The following is an 18,917-nucleotide window of genomic DNA, read 5'->3' as shown; positions in this document are numbered from 1 at the left end:
TGACGGAGCTCAGTTCCTGGAACAAATTTATGAATCCAGCTCCTTTTCCCACCCTATAATCTAATACCACTGAATGCCCCCTTAGGGTGGGTTAAACAGTTCCTATCCTCGGGAGAACATCTGCTTTCACAGCAGCGGCTTTGAGCATCGGATGCGATGCACTTTTCCCAGTACTCACACAAATTGCCTGCTAGCAGGGACCAGGAGGCACCGAGCCCTTGCTGGGGGCAGGATTCAATGGGAAGCGCTGGCGGATCCAAAGGATTCCAGCATTGGGGCACACAACTCATTCACCTACGTTCTCCATAACGCAGCGGGGCAGCTTTTGCACATTCCCAAAGAGCAGAGCCCCAAGGGGAGATGCCTCCCGTCGCCTTCAGCCCTTCTGTTTGCTTGCGAGGTGGCTATTTCCAAGGCATCCCCTCCCCAGGATGCACAGGGGGCAGCTTTGGGAGTGACAGACCTTGGGCAAAGCAGACAGTGTCCTTGGAGCAGGGACGCGGCCAGCGCAGACGCTGGTGCCCCCACGCTGTGCCACGTCTCGCTGAGCCCCCATGTGCAGCCACTCGTGGAGCTCTCGGAGGCAGCAGCGGGGACGGGGCTCTGAGCTTCTCCTTGGCGAGCCTTTCACCTCAAAAAGAAAGCGTTAAAGGAGACTGCTACAAATATGAGGTGTCCTAGGAGAGCTGTGGGGCGCGGCGGAGAGTTAGAGCAGGCAGGAGAGCCCGGGCTCGACCTTGGCGCTTGGTGGGTTTCCCAAGTCTAAGGCAGTGTCGTGCTATCTGAGACCCAGCGCGGAGTCACCTTCCCCTTGTCCCTGCCGACTCCAGCCGCTCGGGAAGGAGTCGAATGACACGGCCTGGCTGTGGCGGTGGGAGGCGGCAGCCACCCGCTGCCCCTTCCCGTGTTTGCCGAGCTCCTGGGGCGTCGCTGGGCCACGGGGCGGCCGCTCGGGGCTCCCTGCGCTGGCCCGGGCTGCGGGGCTTCCCACTGCTTTGCCTGGCAGCAGAGGGAGAAAGGGGCCCAAAGCAGGCGCCTGTGGGCAGGTCTCACCTTTGCTTTCTCTCGCCCGCAGGAAGCAAGCAAGCCTTATCCCCCCGACCTGTCCCGCAGCCCGCAGAGCCTGAGCGACACGGGCTACTCGTCCGACGGCATCTCCAGCTCGCAGAGCGAGATCACGGGCCTGGTGCAGCAGGAGGAGGAGAAGCTGAGCGGCACCGGCCTGGCGGGGCAGAGCCCGCCCAGCCCCTCGGAGCTCACCAAGCTGGAGAGCAGCATGCGGCCCCTCCTGGAGGCCAAGGGCGCCTCCGCGGAGCCCGGCGAGCGCGGCAAGGGCTACGCGGAGCTGCGGGACGAGCAACGGCAGCGGCAGAGGCCGCGGTACCTCTCCATCACCCCGGAAGCCTTTGATTCCGACGAGGAACTGGAAGACATCCTGGAAGAGGACGAAGACTCCGTGGAGTGGGAGAACCAGCGGGAGCAGCGGGAGAGCGTGGAGTCGTCGGATGAGTTTGGCAGCAAGCTGCGCCACGACTACGTGGAGGACAGCAGCGAAGGGGGCTTCTCCCCGGTGCCGGGCAGGCCCACAGGCCGGGAGGCCGAGGTGACGGACGAGGAGTTCATGAGGCGGCAGATCATGGAGATGAGCGCCGAGGAGGACAACCTTGAGGAGGAAGAGGAGGACTACAATCATGTCAAATACAGCGTCCCCAAAACCGGGCCAAAGCCTGAGCCCGAGAGGAGCAAGGAGCCACCCCCGGCCAAGCGGCGCCTGCCGCACAGCTCCGGCAGCCTCTACAAGGAGGAGAGGAAAGAGCTGGACGCGGTGGAAGGCGACGACGTGAGCACGGCCCAGGGCGGGCTGCGGCGCTTCAAGACGATCGAGCTGAACAGCACCAACGGCTACAGCAGGGACATGGAGATGAGTCAGGACGCAGACGCCAGCCTGGACAGGGAGCCCGAGCTGGAGATGGAGAGCCTGACGGGCTCCCCGGAAGAGCGCTCCAGGGGCGAGTACTCGACCTCCACGCTGCCGGCCACGACGCCCAGCTACACGTCGGGCACCTCTCCCACCTCCATCTCCTCCCTGGAGGAGGACAGCGACAGCAGCCCCAGCCGGAGGCAGCGGCTGGAGGAGGTGAAGCAGCAGAGGAAGGCTCGCCACCGCTCGCACGGCCCGCTGCTGCCCACCATCGAGGACTCCTCTGAGGAGGAGGAGCTGCGCGAGGAAGAGGAGCTCCTGCGGGAGCAGGAGAAGATGCGGGAGGTGGAGCAGCAGCGCATCCGGAGCACGGCGCGCAAAACCAAGCGCGACAAGGAGGAGCTGAGGGCCCAGCGGAGGCGAGAGCGCTCCAAGACGCCGCCCAGCAACCTCTCGCCCATCGAGGACGCCTCCCCCACCGAGGAGCTGCGGCAGGCGGCCGAGATGGAGGAGCTGCACCGCTCCTCCTGCTCCGAGTACTCGCCCTCCGTCGACTCGGAGGCGGAGAGCTTCGATGTTGTGGCCTCCAAGCTGTACAAATCCGGCAGCGAGTACAACCTGCCCACCTTCATGTCGCTGTACTCACCCACAGAAAAGGCGGAGGGCAGCTCCAGCCAGCCCTCCAGCAAGCCCCTCAAGAGCGCTGAGGAAGCTTACGAGGAGATGATGAGGAAGGCAGAAATGATGCAGAAGCAGCAGGTGCAGCAGGCCCAGCAGGGAGTCTCTTACAGCGGCTACCAGCAGGTCGGCTACCGCGGCACCGAGGGCCAGAGCACTTTTGAGTACCAGTACGTGAACGAGTACAGGTACGACGGCAGCGCTGGGCGCCCCGCGCAGCCTGACTACCAGGGGGGCCTCTCGAAGGCGGGCGCCGTGTACGAGGAGATCCTGCAGACATCGCAGAGCATTTCCCGCATGCACCACTCCTCCTCGTTTGACCTGGCTCTGGAGCAGCAAGAGAAGAAGAAGGGGCAGGAAGAGGCGTATCAGGAGAAACGCTTCCTGCACGCCGAGAGCGCCTATGCCGACCTGCTCAAGCAGAACGGGGGGCCGCTCACGCCCGGCACGAGCCCCACTCAGCTCTCGGCTCCCGTCTCCTTCTCGGCCTCCGAAGGCAGCACGGGTAAGGTCATTCCCGACGTGCGGGTCACCCAGCACTTTGCGAAAGAGGGACAAGACCTCGGCAAGCTGCGCAGCACCGCGGCTGCGCCCGGCCCGGCTGCCAAGGCCAGCGCAGCTCCATATGCCTACGGCAAAGGCACCACTGCTGTCACCACGGTGGCCACCGGCGCGGTGAGCACGCCGCGAATCTACAGCTCTGCAGCTCCAAGTGGCCCGGAGGCAACGTCTGGATTGGCGAGAAGCTACGGCCCGACCAAGAGCTCCGTGAGTTACAGCTCTCAAACGGAGGACGTGAGCTGGGGCAAGAGCACTGCTGAGGTAAGCGCGCAGACGGCCAGGGAGAAGCTACAGGGCGCAAGTGACAGCAAGGCCCTGCCGCACAAGTCCTACCCCTTCTTCAAGAGCTCCAGCCCGCCGCTGTCTCCCACTTCTCCCACGCAGAGCCCCACTCACGTCGTCCCACGGGCAGCCGTGCCCCCGGCGCCGGCAGCCAAGTCCACCGCAGAATTCTCCACCCAGACCCAAAGCCCCCTTGTGCCCTACGATGTCCCCGCCAGCGCCACAGCCCCGGCAGTGTCACCCATGGTGGCACAGGGGACGCAGACACCGCAGCGCGCCGGCTCCCCACGCCTGACCCGGCAGCCGTCCTCGCAGGAGGCGCTCGTCCCACTGGCGGCCGACGCGTCCAGCCAGACGAAGCCGGGGAGCGACGCCGCGTCGCCCGCCGCGTCGCCAAGCCGGCAGCGGACGGTGCACAGCTACAGCCAGACGCTGGAGCAGGAGCTGCCAGGCGCCTACGGCAAGGCGCAGCCCGCCAAGGAGCCAGGCGCCGGCGTGCCGAAGGCGCCCACCACTGCGGACGCCGCGGGGCTCTACACCTGGGGAGCGCTCCCGGCTGAAAACATCTCCCTGTGCCGCATCTCCTCGATCCCCGGCACATCCCGCGTGGAGCCAGGTCCCAAGGCACCGAGCACCAACGCTGTGGACTTACGGACGGCTATGAAGTCCGCCCCCATCATCATAACAGACCAAGGCATGGATCTCACCTCCTTGGCTACGGAGACTAGGAAGTACTGCCTCACACTGGACCAAATCCCAGGCAGACAGTCCACGGCCATCCAGCCCTTAATCATCAACCTCAACGCCCAAGAGCAGCCGCATGCCGTCATCGCGGCGGCCAGCAGCGCCGGCGTCGCCATCGCCTCGCCGATGATCATCTCGCAGCCAAAGCAGCCCGTGGTCTACGGAGACCCTTTCCAGAACAGGATGGACGTCGGGCAAGGGGCTGGGAGCCCGGTGTGCCTGGCGCAAGTGAAGCAGGTGGAGCAGGGCGTGCAGACGGGTGCCTTCCGCGCGAGCGGGGCCACTGCGCCTGCGCCGCCCGTGAAGGCTGAGGCGGCTGCCCCTCAGCAGGCCAAGTTTGCGAGGTACAACCTGCCCAGCCAGATGACACCTCTGCTGAAGAAGGACGTGCTCCTCACGCAGAGCAGTAATGCGCAGAACGTGCTCGGCGTCAGCAGCATCACCCCAGCATTCCCACCGGAGCAGGGCTCGGAGCTGTACCGTGCCGTACCAGTGGAGCTCAAAACTCAGAGCCCTCTCATGGCGCTGGGAGGCAAGAAATCCCAGGTGCTGATGGTGCAGGTGGAGGACGTGGCAGCCAGCCCGGTAACCAAGGTGGTCAAAGAGGAGCCCCCAGCCAACGTGCTGGACCTCACCGGCATGAAGTCCGAGAGCCAAGTGGCCTGCTGCGATGTGGTCTACAAGTTCCCCTTCGGGAGCAGCTGCACCGGAGCTTTCAACCCCTCTTCCAAGATGCCGGAGAAGAAAGCCGGGGATGCGGTACCCAGCAGGAAGCCCAGCGGCCCCTACTATGGGAGCAAGGATGCAGAGCTGCCAGAGGCGTTCCCGTACCGGGAGCAGCCGGCTCCAGCCCCTACCCTGTATGAGGAGCAGAAGTTCTACCCCACTGGCATGTTTGGGAGGCTCTATTCCTCCATGTCAGACACAAACCTGTCCGAAATCGGGATGAACTACTACCCCCCAAAGGCGGATCAGCCCTTCCATGCTCCTGCTGGCGACGCCGCTGTGGATTTGAGCACCATGAAGCATTCCTACAGCATCAGCTTCACTGAGGGTGGCTTCCTGGGCCACGGCGTGCAGTACGGCTCCTTCTCTGACCTCCGCCAGCCCTCGGAGCTGCTGAGCCACCCGCTGCCCATGCGGAGGTACAGCTCGGCGTCCAACATCTACTCCGACTACCGCTACTCATCGCGATGCGACTTGGCACCCTTGCAGGAGTCCAGCCTGGCACACTACAGTGCCACGACGGCGCGCGAGATCAGCCGCATGTGCGCGGCGCTCAATTCCATGGAGCACTACGGGGGCCGGCACACGGGCGGTCCCGAGCTCCTGCCCTACGGCGCCAGCGGTGGCTCCGCGCAGCCGGGCGTCGCGCCCGCCAAGCCAGCTGGGATGTACAACCCCAGCTTCCCCGAGGCGCGCCAGGCCATGGGCAACTTGCACGCGCCCAGCATGCGCCTGGGCGCCGCGCGGCAGGCCTTCCCATCCGCCGCAACGGTGCGGGCCGCCGACGGCATGATCTATTCCACCATCAACACGCCCATCGCCTCCACGCTGCCCATCACCACGCAGCCGGCCTCGGTGCTGCGCCCCATGCTCCGCGGGCTCTACCGGCCATACGGGCCAGGCAGCATCACGGCTGTGCCACTGGCCAGCCTCACCAGAGTGCCCGTAGTGACTCCGCGCATGCCGCTGCCATCCCAGGGCTTCTATCGCTACCCAGCTCCCGGCCGCTTCCCAGCTGCGTCGGCACCGGTGGAGACGCCCGTGTACCTGGGCAAGCCCGTGGGCACCGTGGCGGCTGGTGCGGGTGCCGTGAGCACCGGGCCCGCGGTCAAGGCTCCCGTCGCGGCGCCCGCAGCGGGGCAGCAGAGAGCAGAGGCTGCCCGGGAAGAGGGGCCGGCGGTGGGCGCCAAGGAGAGCAGCCAGGCGGCCCCGGCGGCGCCTGCCGCTCCCAAGGCCGAGGGAGCACAGCCCGTCGGGCCGGCTCGGGAGGAGCGGGAGCGCGAGGAGGAGCGGCAGCGGAAGCAGCAGGAGCACGTGCTGCAGCTGGAGCGGGAACGCGTGGAGTTGGAGAAGCTGAGGCAGCTGCGGCTGCAGGAGGAGCTGGAGCGGGAGCGCGTGGAGCTGCAGCGGCACCGCGAGAAGGAGCAGCTGCTGGTGCACCGGGAGCTGCAGGAGCTGCAGTCCATCAAGCACCAGGTGCTGCAGCAGCAGCAGGAGGAGCGCCACGCGCAGCTCGCCCTACAGCGCGAGCAGCTGGCCCAGCAGCGCCTGCAGCTGGAGCAGATCCAGCAGCTGCAGCAGCAGCTGCAGCAGCAGCTGGAGGAGCAGAAGAGGCAGAAAAGCGCCTTCCCCGGCGAGCCCCCCGGCCGCCTGCCCCCAGGGCCCGACGCAGCCACCGAGATGCAGAGGAGCCTGGCGCAGAATGGGCAGTTCTGGCCACCGCCGGGCCAGGCCTTCGTGGGGGCCCCGGGCGTGGGGCAGGAGGCTCCCGCCGGCCCTCGCTACCCCGGCCTCCCGCGGCCGCTCACCAGCTCCGCCTCGGACATGTCCCTGCAGGCCGAGGAGCCGTGGGAGCCCGGCCGGGGCATGAAGAAGAGAAACTCGATGCCGCGGCTGCGGGACGCCTACGACAAGGAGGTGGTGGTGAAGAAGATCACGGACAGCAGCGTGCAGACGGACGAGGAGGACGGTGAGGAGCGCTACCTGCTCTCGCGGCGCCGGCGCCCGCGGCGCAGCACCGACTGCAGCGTGCAGACGGACGAGGAGGACAGCGGCGAGTGGGAGCAGCCCGTGCGCCGGCGGCGCTCGCGGCCCTCGCGGCACACTGATGCTGCTGCCGATGGCAAGCAGGACGGCGCAGCGCGCGGCACGGCCAGCGTGGCCATCCAGACCATCAGCGACTGCTCCGTGCAGACGGAGCCCGACCAGCTGCACCGGGTCTCGCCCTCCATCCACATCACCACGCACGACCCCCGCGTGGAGATCGTGCGGTACATCTCGGCACCCGAGAAGACGCAGCGGGGCGAGAGCCTCGCTTGCCAGACGGAGCCGGAGGCCCCGCCGCAGCCGGGCATCGTGGTGCCCCAGCTCACCGTGCCCACCACCATCACGCCCTACTCCGCCAACATGCAGATGGGCAGCGCCGGGCCGCTGGACCCACATGCCGTCCGCCAGCAGAGCCTGGGCAAGTTTGAGAAGAAGAAGCCGGACCCGCTGGAGATCGGGTACCAGTCACATTTGCCCACTGATTCCCTCTCGCAGCTGGTGACCCGGCAGCCCCCCAGGTCCCCGCAGGTCCTCTACTCACCCGTGTCCCCCCTGTCCCCGCACCGCCTCCTCGAGTCCTCCTTCGCCACCAGTGAGAGGCTCAACAAAGCTCACGTGCCGCCGCAGAAGCACTTCACGGCTGACTCTGCCCAGCGCCAGCAGACCCTGCCGCGTCCCATCAAAACCATGCAGCGATCCCTGTCCGACCCCAAGCCCATCAGCCCCACGTCGGAGGAATCCGGGAAGGACAGGTTCTCCCTGTACCAGCATCCGCTGCTCCCGGGCAGCCAGGTAAGCGGGTTCGGGAACTCGCTTGGGTGCTCTGGAGTTACCAGCACCACCAAGCCCAACGTCTGCTGGGGCTGGGGGTGCTAACGGGACAGTGAGCGAGAGGCTCCTGGCACTGGGCACTGCCCCGGTGCTGCCCTCTGCCCCAGCGTTTGCCTTGGCAGGGTTTTCCATGGGGTTTGGGGCCTCTGCCCTCGCCAGGTCCTCAGGTCTCCTGGAGCCAGGAGAGGCTGGAGCCGCGGCGGGTGCCGGGGCAGGGGCTGGGTCCCCATGTTGCTGGGAGCAGTTTGGGACGGTGCAGCCCATGTCCTGCATTCTGGGGACTGTGAGGCAGCTCCGTGGGCAGCACCTGGGGGAGAAGGGCATGTGGATCCGGATCTTCCACCAACTCCTCAGTGCCTGGGAGAGCCGACCAGCATCCCCTCCACATCCCTCTGGGGTTTAATGGCACAAACTGGCCGGTGAGGGAGGACTGAGGAGAGGTGGCTGGATAGAGGCTGGCTTGTGAGACTTGGATCTGCCAGCCGCGGACTAGCCAGAGGCACTGAATTCCCTGGCAAAGAGCAGGAAGGGACAATCCGTGGAGGTGCTGGAGAAAAGCCAGCTTTGTCACCAAGGCACTTGCTGCCGCTGGCCGAGCTCTTCCTCCTCCAGGTGTGACGGAGGGGCTGGGTTGCTTTTCCTACCAGTCCTCGGCTTGTCCATGGGAGCCTGTGATTGGAGCCTGCCGAGCCTGGCGCTTCCCAGCCCCATTCCGCTCTGTGGCAGGGCTGAGACACGGAGAAGGGCCGGCCTCGCAGGCAGCCCCGGGAGCGAGGACGGAGGGTGACACTTGCCTGTTGGCCACTGAATAGCGCTGAATGATGCAGCCCGGCTGTCCCGACAGGTCCTCATCCCCCTCCGTGCTGCCATGGTCTCCTCCGTCCTGTCCGCTCGCATTTGCCTCCTGCTCGGCAATGGCCCTGGCAGATAAAACCGGCAAGGCCAGAGCCCTGCGCTCTGTGCAGGCTGGCCCAGAGCTGAGTCTTTTGGCCCATCTTTTCCACACAGGGAGCAGGTTGTCCCCAGATTCCTGTCCCTCCCTCTTGTGTGCAGAAACAGCCTGTGCAGCAGGAGAGTGTCCTGAGCCTGGCAAGGAGTCCCCTGCACGTCCTCATGCAGGCGCAGGCTGGGCCCAACTCCTGAGGCCAGCCTCGTCCCACGCCGGAATAACCTTTCTCTTGGAGAACAGCTCCAAGAGGCCCCAGAGGACATTTCAGTTTTGTTAGTGCTCCAGCAATTAATATTTTAAAAGGCTGCCTGCTTGCAGCAGCTAGTGGCGGGCTCCATGCACGTATTGGTGCTCTGCAATCCTCCTGTCAGCGGCTGAGCAGTGGGGAGGACTGCAGCGTGTCGCAGTGCCGGGATGCACAAGGACGCTCTTCCAGGCCCATGCAAGCTCCAGCCCTTTGAACTTGCTGCGTATCTGCAAGCAGAATGGAGCCAGCAGCTCCTTCGTAGGACCCAGGGCTTTTAACTGCCTTGGTTCCCTTTTCCTGCCCCAAAGAGCAAAACTGATGCAAAGCTTCAGCTTTCCGCCCGTTCTGAGATAGCGCTTCTGCCTGCTCACCCATCTCAGGTACGAGGCTCCCTATGAGGCATCCAGGCTTTGACAAGAACACCCTAAATACTTTTCTGCACAAAATCTGGCTGTAATTCAGGAGGAAACTGCCCAGAACCGAGTGTGATTGGGAAACAGGCACTTGTTAGAGCTTCCAGCTTGGCCAGGTCTCAGCAGCTTTCTGCAAGGCCCCTCTCCTGCCAAATTTCCAAGCCCTGCTGCAAACTACGTGAGGACCCAAAGTGTTGGTTTTTTGCAGCACTTCACAGTGTTTCGCTGCTGGCACACGCAAGGCCAGCCCGGCACTTGGACGGCTGCCACTCCTGGTAATTATTCATAGAAAGTGCCCTTTCTGTTACTTCCATCCTATTTGTTGTGGTTTTATATAAACGTGGCTTTCTCTGGGCACAAGGGAACACGTGCAAAAGCCTCAATATTTCTGCCAAAAGCAGGGTGCAGAGCGGGCTCCCCAGCAATGCTGCTGACACCCCCATTCCTGGCTGTTCCCTGGGGAAAACATTCCCTACGGGAAGCCTGTGTTTCCCAGCTGGACAGAGTAGCCTGGTAGTCCTGCATGGACAGCATTTTGGGAACGGGTCTTCGAGGCGGTCCAGCCCCCAGTCCTGGGTGCTGCTCCGCTGCGAAGGTTGCCCTGTGGGCAGGTAGCCCCTGCGGTGGCTTTGGGGCGCCCTGGGGCTCATGGCCTGGGCTGCGGTGATGGCAGCACAAGGTGATGCTGGCCTTGGGGCATCCAAGGGCCTTCCTGGGATTTTCTGCACCCAGGGAGCTTCTGCTGAGGAGAAGTGACCCTCAAGGCACCCAAGCCCTGCACGCTCCCCCTGCACCAGCAGGCATGGACGTGTCCTGGGGGCTCCTGCACCGAGGCTCCTCCTGGGCTTGGGTGCAAGGTTCCGATCCCCCTTGGAGAAAGCCGTGCTGGGCTCCGAGGCAGTCCAGAGCGCAGGGGATGCTCCTGGGCCCCCCTGCAGCGTGGCCACCTCGCAAGGGCTCTGCTGAACGCGTCTCTGCTTCGCTCCTAGATGGCCTCCCTCCAGTCGAGCCCGCTGACGCGCAAGGTGAAGCGCACGCTGCCCAGCCCGCCGCCCGAGGAGGCGCACGTGCCGCTGGCCAGCCAGGCGCACCCCCAGATGTACCTGTCGAGCCTGGCGCCCAAGGGGCTGGCGGGCGCCGCCGTGCAGGTCACCAAGGCCAGTCTGCTCAAGGACATCGACCGTGACCTGAAGCTGGTGGAGCATGAGTCCACGAAGCTGCGCAAGAAGCAGGCCGAGCTCGACGAGGAGGAGAAGGAGATCGACGCCAAGCTGAAGTACTTGGAGCTGGGAATTACGCAGCGGAAGGAATCGCTGCTGAAGGACAGGAGCGGGAGGGACTACCCCTACCTGAGGTGCCTGGGGGAGAACAGGGACTACATGTCCGACAGCGAGCTCAACAACCTGCGCCTCTCGAGCTACGACAGCGGTGGGCTGCTTGCGCGGCCTGGCGCTGCGCCACCCGGCCACTACGCGGACTTTGCCGGCGCGCCGTACACCTCGGCATCCTCCTACGGCACCTACCAGTACGCGGGCGGGCCGCAGGGCACCGCTGCCTTCCTGCCGCCGCGCGCGCAGCCGCCCGCGCACTACCCCGCGGCGAGCGGCGCGCAGGAGGCCTTCCAGGCCGCGCAGGGCCCGGCCTACGGCGCCGCCAGCGCCTTTCAGGGCCACGGCTTTGCACCCAGTACCACCTACCAGGCAGACCTGGGCGCCCAGAGCCAGCAGAGCTTCCGGCCGCCCAACCCCTACCACGCGCAGAGCACCTACCCCAGCACCGCGGGCGGCCCGGCGGCGCCGAGCGCGCTCTTCCAAAGCCAGGCAGACGCGCACGCCCCGCACCAGAAGCCGCGGCAAACCTCGCTGGCTGACTTGGAGCAGAAGATCCCCACCAATTACGAAGTCATCGGCGGCCCCACGGTGGCCATCTCTTCCGCAGCACCCGAAGCCGCCTTCAGCACCGCAACGGTGACCAGCAGCTATGAGCAGTACAAGGCCCCCGAGGCGCGGCCGGCCGGCGTCACGGCGAGCCCGTCAGCCAGCTACTCGTCAGAGAACCTCTACACCAACCTGGAGCAGAACATTCCCCGCAACTACGTGATGATCGATGACATCAGCGAGCTGACCAAAGAGAGCCCGGCAGGGGACGGCCACAAAGGGGACCCGCAGGGCCAGAGCGCTAACGGCCGCCACGGCAAGGAGAAGGGGGAGCTCATGGATCCTGAGAGCTCAAGCAGACCCTGCTGCTACTCCAAAGCAGAGGAGGAGTCTGAGGAGGACATGTACGACCATCACGGTGCTGAGCACCGAGGGAAGAACAGCTACCACAGGGAGAGCAATGGCAGGATGCCAGGGAGCTCCGGGAGCTCGTCCTACTACTACGGGGACAGTGAGTACCGGCATTCCTCGCGGGCGGACAAGCACGGGTCTGGCATGGCGATGCCGAAGCATTCCTCCAAAAACCTGGCACCCGCCGTGGTCTCCTCAAAACGCAGCAAGCACAGGAAGCAGGGCATGGAGCAGAAGATCTCCAAGTTCTCTCCCATTGAAGAAGCCAAAGACGTGGAGTCAGACCTGGCCTCCTACACAGTGACCACATCAGTCAGCAGCAGTAATGTGGCCTCCCGGGCGAAGAAGCTGCAGGATGAGATCACCTACGGCCTCAAGAAGAATGTGTATGAGCAGCAGAAGTACTACGGCATCTCCAGCAGGGACTTGGTGGACGAGGACGACCGCGTCTACTCATCCGGAAGCAGGACCCGTTCATCTGGCTACGGGGTAGAGAAGTCGTCCGGCCGCGACGTGAGCAGCCGCAGCAAATCTTATGACAGGGAGAGTGTGGAGCGCTCCCAGAAGGGCAGCTCCAAGCCCTCGTCCCTTGGCATGAGCCAGAGCCGCGGGAGGACTCCCGTTCGCACGCAGGCCTCGGAAGAGGAGAGCCCCATCAGCCCCCTGGGAAAGTCCATGGGGGTGTCGCGCTCCTCTGGCGGCCCCGGCCCGCAGGCCGGCGGGGACCCCTGCTCCCAGTTCTGCTCCAGCCACTCGTTGCCTGATGTGCAAGAACACATCAAAGATGTGCCAAGGAATCACGCTTACAAGCACGAGGAAGGTTACGCCATGGACGATTCGCATTGCGTTGTTTCAGACAGCGAAGGTAACAGCTACCTGTGGTGATGCACCCCAGAGCATGGCGATTCCCCGGGGCATGCTCGTCCAGTCGTAAAGCAAAGACACTCTCGCAGCCTCCGTTTGCTTGACATGTGCCTTCCTCCCTTTTCCAGTCTCTGTCCTGGGTGTTTTGTGTTAGCAGGTCCCGTGCAGTGCTTGCTCGATGCCCTGCCGTCTCCGTGTCCCATCCCGTGTCTTGGTGGCGCGGGGTCTGCTCGTGCTGCGGCGCGGTGCCCTCTGTGTGTGTCGTAAGCTGCTTGCCTTCTTTTATCTCATTGCATGGCTTCAGCCCGGGCTGCGTCCACGCCTGTGGAGCGAGAGATTGACTGTGATTTGTTTTTGGTTTCTGAAGCCTATCATTTGGGTCAGGAGGAGACAGACTGGTTTGATAAGCCGAGGGAAGCGCGGTCAGAAAGGGTAAGGCACTACGGTGGCCACTCTTCCTCGCAGAAGAGACCCCCGGTTAAGCACACCTACCACGACTACGATGAGCCCCCGGACGATGAGCTGTGGCAGCACGATGAGTACGCGCCGGCACCGCACGCCCCGGCCCGCGAGCACCGGCATCACGGCGACTACGGGCGCCACTCGGCCTCCTCCCGCCACGGCGGCGACGAGCAGCCCCGGCGCGCCGCCAAGCAGCACCCCCGGCACGAGCCGGGCCGCCACGAGCCCCGCGGCCACACGGCCACGGCCTCCCAGAAGAAGGGCCAGCAGCCTGAGGCCCGGGCAACGTACGGCACCGCCGACTACGCACCGCCGTCCCGCCCGGCCGCCCACCACCACGGTGCCGAGCCACACAAACCGCAGAAGGCCTCGCAGCCGCACGGGCCCCCAGCCCCGGGGCAGAAAGCAGAGCCCCACGCACCGCAGCCGCAAGCGCGGCAGCAGCCACCAGCCGCCCGGCCGCCCGCGCAGCAGCCACCGGCCACCCGGCTGCCCGCGCAGCAGCCGGCGGGGCCCGCGCAGCCGGAGGCCAAGGGCGGCAGGATGCAGGGAGCTCCTTCCTCGCGGCCGCCACAGCAGCCGCCGAGCTCAGCGCAGGCTCCCGGGAAGGCCGCGGCCGTGCTCCATGCACAGCCAGGAGGTCACCAACCGATGCCGGTGAGTGCGGGCTTGGCCTCCCTGCCTCGAGGCTGCTCTTGGGGCCGTCTTTGTGCCCTGGCAGCGCAGGGCAGGGCACGGGGTTGTGTGGGAGGGATGGAGCCTGCCCGAGTTCAGTGCGGTTGCACTGTGACCCATCCAGGGCCGCTGTTTCCCAGCTTCGCTCTTGGGCAAAGCCTGAGGAAGCCCCTGGCACAGCGGGAACGAAGCGAGGAGTGGCAGGGGAAAGGTTTGGCCTGGGGACCTTTAGGGCAGGTCGTGGCCAATGCGTGCCCCACAGCACCCCGGGGAGATGGTAGGACCGGGTCCCCCCTGCTCACTGGCTTGGGGCCAGTTTCCCCAGGGCGTTTTGGGACATTTCCACCCCATCACCCCTGGCGGGTGCTGTGCCGCTCTCCCCACGGCCGCTTTGCCCAGCTCCTGGGGAGAGGACGGGACCCTCGGAGGCGTTTTCTGCCTTGCAGCTGAAAGTGGAGCCTGCGGAGGCCACCAAGGCGGCGAAGGGGCCGCAGCAGCAGGGAAGGACGCCGGCGGCCCAGCCCCTCGGAGCAGCAGCAGGTGAGTTGCCCGCAGGTGGCTGCGCCACAAGCTGGGGGCCAGCCAGGGCGCCCTGTCCCTCCGAGCACCCAGGGTCACCTGCCACAGGCCACCCTGAGGTGCCACCCTGGCGCCGACCGCGTGCCCTGCTCAGTGCCACCCCGTGACTTTGCTTGCTCAGGGGCGGCTTGTGGGGACCTGCCCCAACCTCCGCTCGCTGGGCCAGGAGCCCCAGGAGCCCCTTGGCTGGAGGATCCGCTCTGCAGCCTCCCCCGGGCCGCCAGCTTTGCTCTGCCCTCCTGGCCCTTGCTCTGCTAACGGCACCTCTGCTTGTGCCCCGGCAGAGAGCAAGGTTGGCCAGAAGGCAGCGGGGCCGCGTGCTCCGGCCGGCACGGCAGCTGCGCAGCCTGGGGCGGAAGGAGAGAGCGTTTTCTCCAAAATCCTGCCAGGAGGGGCAGCGGAACAAGCAGGCAAACTGACTGAAGGTAAGGGCTGCCCCTCGGTGCCGCACGCTGCTCCGAGCCCGAGGGATGAGCAGCTCCTGTGCTTTGGGCTGGGAGAATGTGGGAGCAGTTAGAAGTCTTGTGGGGCAGAGAGGGGATGCAGCTCCGGATAACCCCTGCTCCAGGGTCCATTGGGAACCAATGGGCTATTGGTGGGACAGACGTGGCCAGGTGCCAATTTGAGAGGGGACAGCCCAGGTGCTGTGGAGCCGGATGGCTGGGAGAGGGAGCGGGGGGTGTCGGGCTCCCCCGGGAGCGCTCACCCCTCTCGTGGCTTCCCCTCTGCAGCGGTGTCGGCTTTCGGCAAGAAATTCACTTCGTTCTGGTGAGAGAACAGCATGAGGTGAGTGGCCCGGAGCCCCCTCGTTCCGTGGAGCATCCCCGGCAGCGAGGGATGCTCCGACCTCCATGTGCACCGGCTATGCCCTCACAGCTCCTCCTGCTGCCTCCCACTGCAGGAGCTTGGGAAGCGAGTAGAGGTCTAGTCATTGCAAGGGGAAAAACCTATGAAGAAGCCAGTGACTTCAGCACGCAGCGTTGGACTCTGAGTATAACAGTGAGTGTCCTGGGGCAGAGCCAGACCTGCTGGGGTCCCTCACATCCCGCCATCCCGCTGTGCCCAGCCCATTCCCGGCCTGCCAGCTCTCTCCCGTCCCGTTGTCCCTGGGATGGCAGTAGGAGGTGGTCGCGGGCACCCCAGGAGCCCAGCTCATGTCGTGGGCTGTGGAGAAGGGCCAGAAGGACCTGCCCTCTCTGCAAGAAGGGGTTGGGGGCACTTGGGACAGCAGCTGGGCAGGATTCTTGGGACAGTAGCTTATTTGGGGCTACGCCATGAGTAGCAGGAAGGCTGGGCAGGCTGGAGCTGGGGGCGATGAGCAGGGAAGTGGTGCAGAAGGACAGGGAAGGAAGGTGGCAGAAGCAGCGGCTCCTGAGCAGGACCCTTGTGGGAGCTGGTGCAGCCCTTTCCCCTTCACCCTGGGGCGCTCGTCCTCGTGCCTCGTCGCCTGGTCCCATTGCCAAACGCCTGCACGCGCAGCCCCGAGCCAGCAAGTGGGGGCACTTGGCTCCATTTGTCCAGTCTCTGCAGCACCGTGTGGGCTGATCCTGCTCCGGACACTTGTGCAGACACCGGTTTTGCCGGGATAGTTTGGGCGGCTCGAGCCGTTCTCCGGCGCTCACGAGTTCTGCTCCGGGAGCTTGTCCAGCCGCGTGGGTGGAGGCAGCTGCTCCTCCGGCAGCATCGCTTGGGCTGTTGCCACCACTCGCTCCCCTTCGCTTTGTGCAAGAGGGGTCGTGTTCCCTGCAAGCTTCTCAAGGAAGACAAGGACGTGGTGGGGGAAGGGACAGTAATTTGGGGATGGAGGAGCCAGGCACGGCAAGCGCCACATGCACTCGCTGCCCCTCGGCATCACTGCGGGGTGCCGAGTGACACCGGTGGCCGGGGGCGCAAGAGCCGCTGCGGCTAACGCTCCTCTGTGTGTCTCCCGCCCAGCTTTTGAAAGCAGGGCAATCCCTGGATGCTGCATTGTGTGGAGCAGACAGCGGCCGGAGCGGGGGCCTGGCGGAGGACCCTGAGCACACGCGCTCCATGCCGGGCACAGCGGAGCCTGCGGGGACGTTCGCCCGGATGCCGCCTCGGACGGGCCCGATCCAGACCCTTGTGTCACGTAGGTGGGGCCTGAGGCTGCCCCGGGCCCCCTCCCCCCCAGACAAATGCCAAGGGGCTGAGTTGGAAACCGTAGCCCTTTCTCAAGATTATACGCAGAGTTGCTCCCTCTGAATCTGAACTCTAGCGTCTTCATAGGTTTTTCCCTCTCTGAGCCATGTGCGAGTCGAGGGCTGGGAGCTGCCGGCTCCGTTTCTCCTTCACATTCCAGTTTGTCCCACCGGTCCCTTGCGCGCACGGGGCCTGTCCCCGTGCCGCCCCCTGCACTGGAAACCGCTCCGACCCCGAGCTGGGGCTCAGGAGAACTTCAGTTAGGACCTAACACTGTTTCATTACTGAAATAAGAGGCCATAGGACTCCGGGAGGCAGCACGGAAGCGGGCTGGCCTTTCCCAAAGCAGACGCCGGCCAGGCCCGTGTCTCAGCACGCAAAGCCAACCTGAAGCCATTCTGAAGCATTCAAACGGCAGTGCTTTCCATCGTACCGGCACACAGTGCTCCAGGCCACCTGGGGATCCTTTTTTTCTTTGAAGAACAGCCTTAATCATCCCACTTTGATTTCTGTGTATACCTCATCCGCACCGGGAGGGGGCACGGGGCTTCGTTGTCGAGGGCGGGGGGTTCCTTTTCGCTTTTCTTTGGTTTCTTGGGGTTTCCTGGGTTTGGTTTAGTTTTCTGTTCTGTTTCTTCTTTCTTTTTTTTCCCCTGAACTTTATACCGAATCCTCTTTCCTCTTTGCTTTGTACGATGAGTTAACACATGGGGCTGTTGTCTGTAGAAGCAATAGAGCGCAGAAGGCTACTAAAAGAGCACAACCCAATGGGACAAGATCAGGAGAGCTTTGCCTCTGCCAATATCTCCTTCCTCTTAACTGTGCAATTCAAGTCCTTCTTTAAGCCATGACGCGTGGGCATGCTCAGAACGATGGAGAAGCAACTCAGAGCAGCAGCTCGCTCACCCCACCAGGAGGAGGTTTCTCTGCCCGGGGCCCGGGCGCCCAGGAGGAACCCAAACGAGACAGCTCGTTCCACTGTAAAGAACTCCAGCTCGTGTACAGACGCTCCGGTTCTCATTTGTGCGTGTCGTCAGCTTCCTGCCCGTCTCTCTCTCTCTCTTACGCTGAGCATGTTCCAACCGCCGTTCGTTGGTGTGACCCACCCCGCGGGTAGCAGCGACCGAGTCTCATGTCTAATGTTCTATGCAATGAAATACCACAACTTTAAGAACAAGACCTGTTAATAGCTACTAAGTTCAATGTTATGTATAAGGGTTTAAAGTGCAAGCGTGCCGCTGAGCAACTGGATAACTACTCTTATCAACCCACCTGTGCATATGAAGTTTAAGTTAGTGGCATGTTCGACCCACCGAGGGCCACTTTGCCAAAGGGTAGCCATAGAGCCCGTGACTGTCTGTCCTGTCGTAGAGCATGGCTTGCTACTTCTCTGCACGGTTTCATCTGCGTTTCAGTGCTTGCCGTTCTTTGCCTGGAGTTTTCTTTTCTCTTTTCCATCACTCCATCACCTGTACTGAATGCTCTTAGCACATTTATGCACTTGTTGTTGGGGACCTGCTGCTCGCAGTCTCAAAAGGCGGCCAGCCCCGGTGCCCGCTCGCTGCCTGCCCCAGCCCTTGCGGTGCCCGGCCCCGGGACCTGCAGCGCTGGGGCAGGGGCTGCGGCGCTGGCGGGTGCCCCCGGGGCCGGTCTCCTTTGGGCCCTGCTGAGGACAAGTGCATCGCCCGAGGGCGCCTCCAGGTCTAACCCGCTGCCCGCCGGGGCTGCCAGCTGCGGTGCCCGCCGCTCCGTGCGCTGTAAATACCTGTACAGTGTGTAAAGCGCACGTGGGACGGAGAGGAGCCCCCCGCCCCAGCCGCGGCTCCCCGGGACCCCCGTCCAGGCCCGGCTGGGGAGGGGGGACACCAGGCCACGGCCCCGTGGGCGAGCCGCAAAGCAGCAGCAGCAGCAGCAGAGCTAGGCTGAGCCCCAGGAGCAGCTGACGGTGGCGAGCGCGACGCCGGGTGCCCCCCTCTGAACATTGTGACGGTGTGCGTGTCCGCTGTGCCCTGTGAGACCCGTTAGTAACCCGTGTCCCGCCGCTGTAATCGTGACTCCGTACCAGAAGTTGCCCCTACCAGGTATTTCTGTGGGAAACAGAATAAAAAGGACTTGATATGAACCGCACGCCGCCTCTGCTGCCTGGGCTGCGCACGGGCAAGGGGGCCGGGACGCGACCGGGCAAGGGGAGCCAGGGGGGCTCCTGGCTCCACCGTGGGGCCCCTACGGAGCCGGGCTGCGGCCCTCGCCGTGCGGGTCCCGTCGCCGCGGGGGTCCCCGCAGCCCGCGGGGGTCCCCGCAGCCCACGGGTGCCCCCTAGCCCCGCGGCGGCGGCGGCGCCCGCGCCCGCCAGGGGGCGCCGCCGCGCGCCGCGCCGCAGCCAATGGGAACGCGCGTCCCGCCGCGTCGCAGCCAATGGGAACGCGCTCCTCGCCGCGCCGCGCCCCCTGTCGCTCCGGAAGTGGCCGCGCTGCTCCGCCGCCGCCGCGAC

The 18,917-nt window shown here is 64.8% G+C and overlaps 1 protein-coding gene across 1 annotated transcript in view; it reads left to right on the top strand.

Moving 5' to 3' along the window:
- BSN (bassoon presynaptic cytomatrix protein) overlaps positions 1–15,038 on the top strand; it is an 84,559-nt gene extending 69,521 nt beyond the window's left edge. The window contains exons 6-10 of the mRNA XM_088526842.1: positions 1,080–7,750; positions 10,388–12,551; positions 12,918–13,669; positions 14,134–14,227; positions 14,998–15,038. Of these exons, the coding sequence (XP_088382968.1) occupies positions 1,080–7,750; positions 10,388–12,551; positions 12,918–13,669; positions 14,134–14,227; positions 14,998–15,038 (9,722 nt within the window). The remainder of the gene's footprint in view (positions 1–1,079; positions 7,751–10,387; positions 12,552–12,917; positions 13,670–14,133; positions 14,228–14,997) is intronic.
- The last annotated feature ends 3,879 nt before the right edge of the window (positions 15,039–18,917 follow it).

The sequence above is a fragment of the Tinamus guttatus genome, unplaced genomic scaffold (genome assembly GCF_059628265.1).
Source record: "Tinamus guttatus ecotype Peru unplaced genomic scaffold, ASM5962826v1 Tinamus_guttatus_pri_ptg000026l, whole genome shotgun sequence".
NCBI classification, from domain to species: Eukaryota; Metazoa; Chordata; class Aves; order Tinamiformes; family Tinamidae; genus Tinamus; species Tinamus guttatus.
Note: the sequence above shows the minus strand (reverse complement) of the source record. Positions and strands in the feature narration are given on the sequence as shown.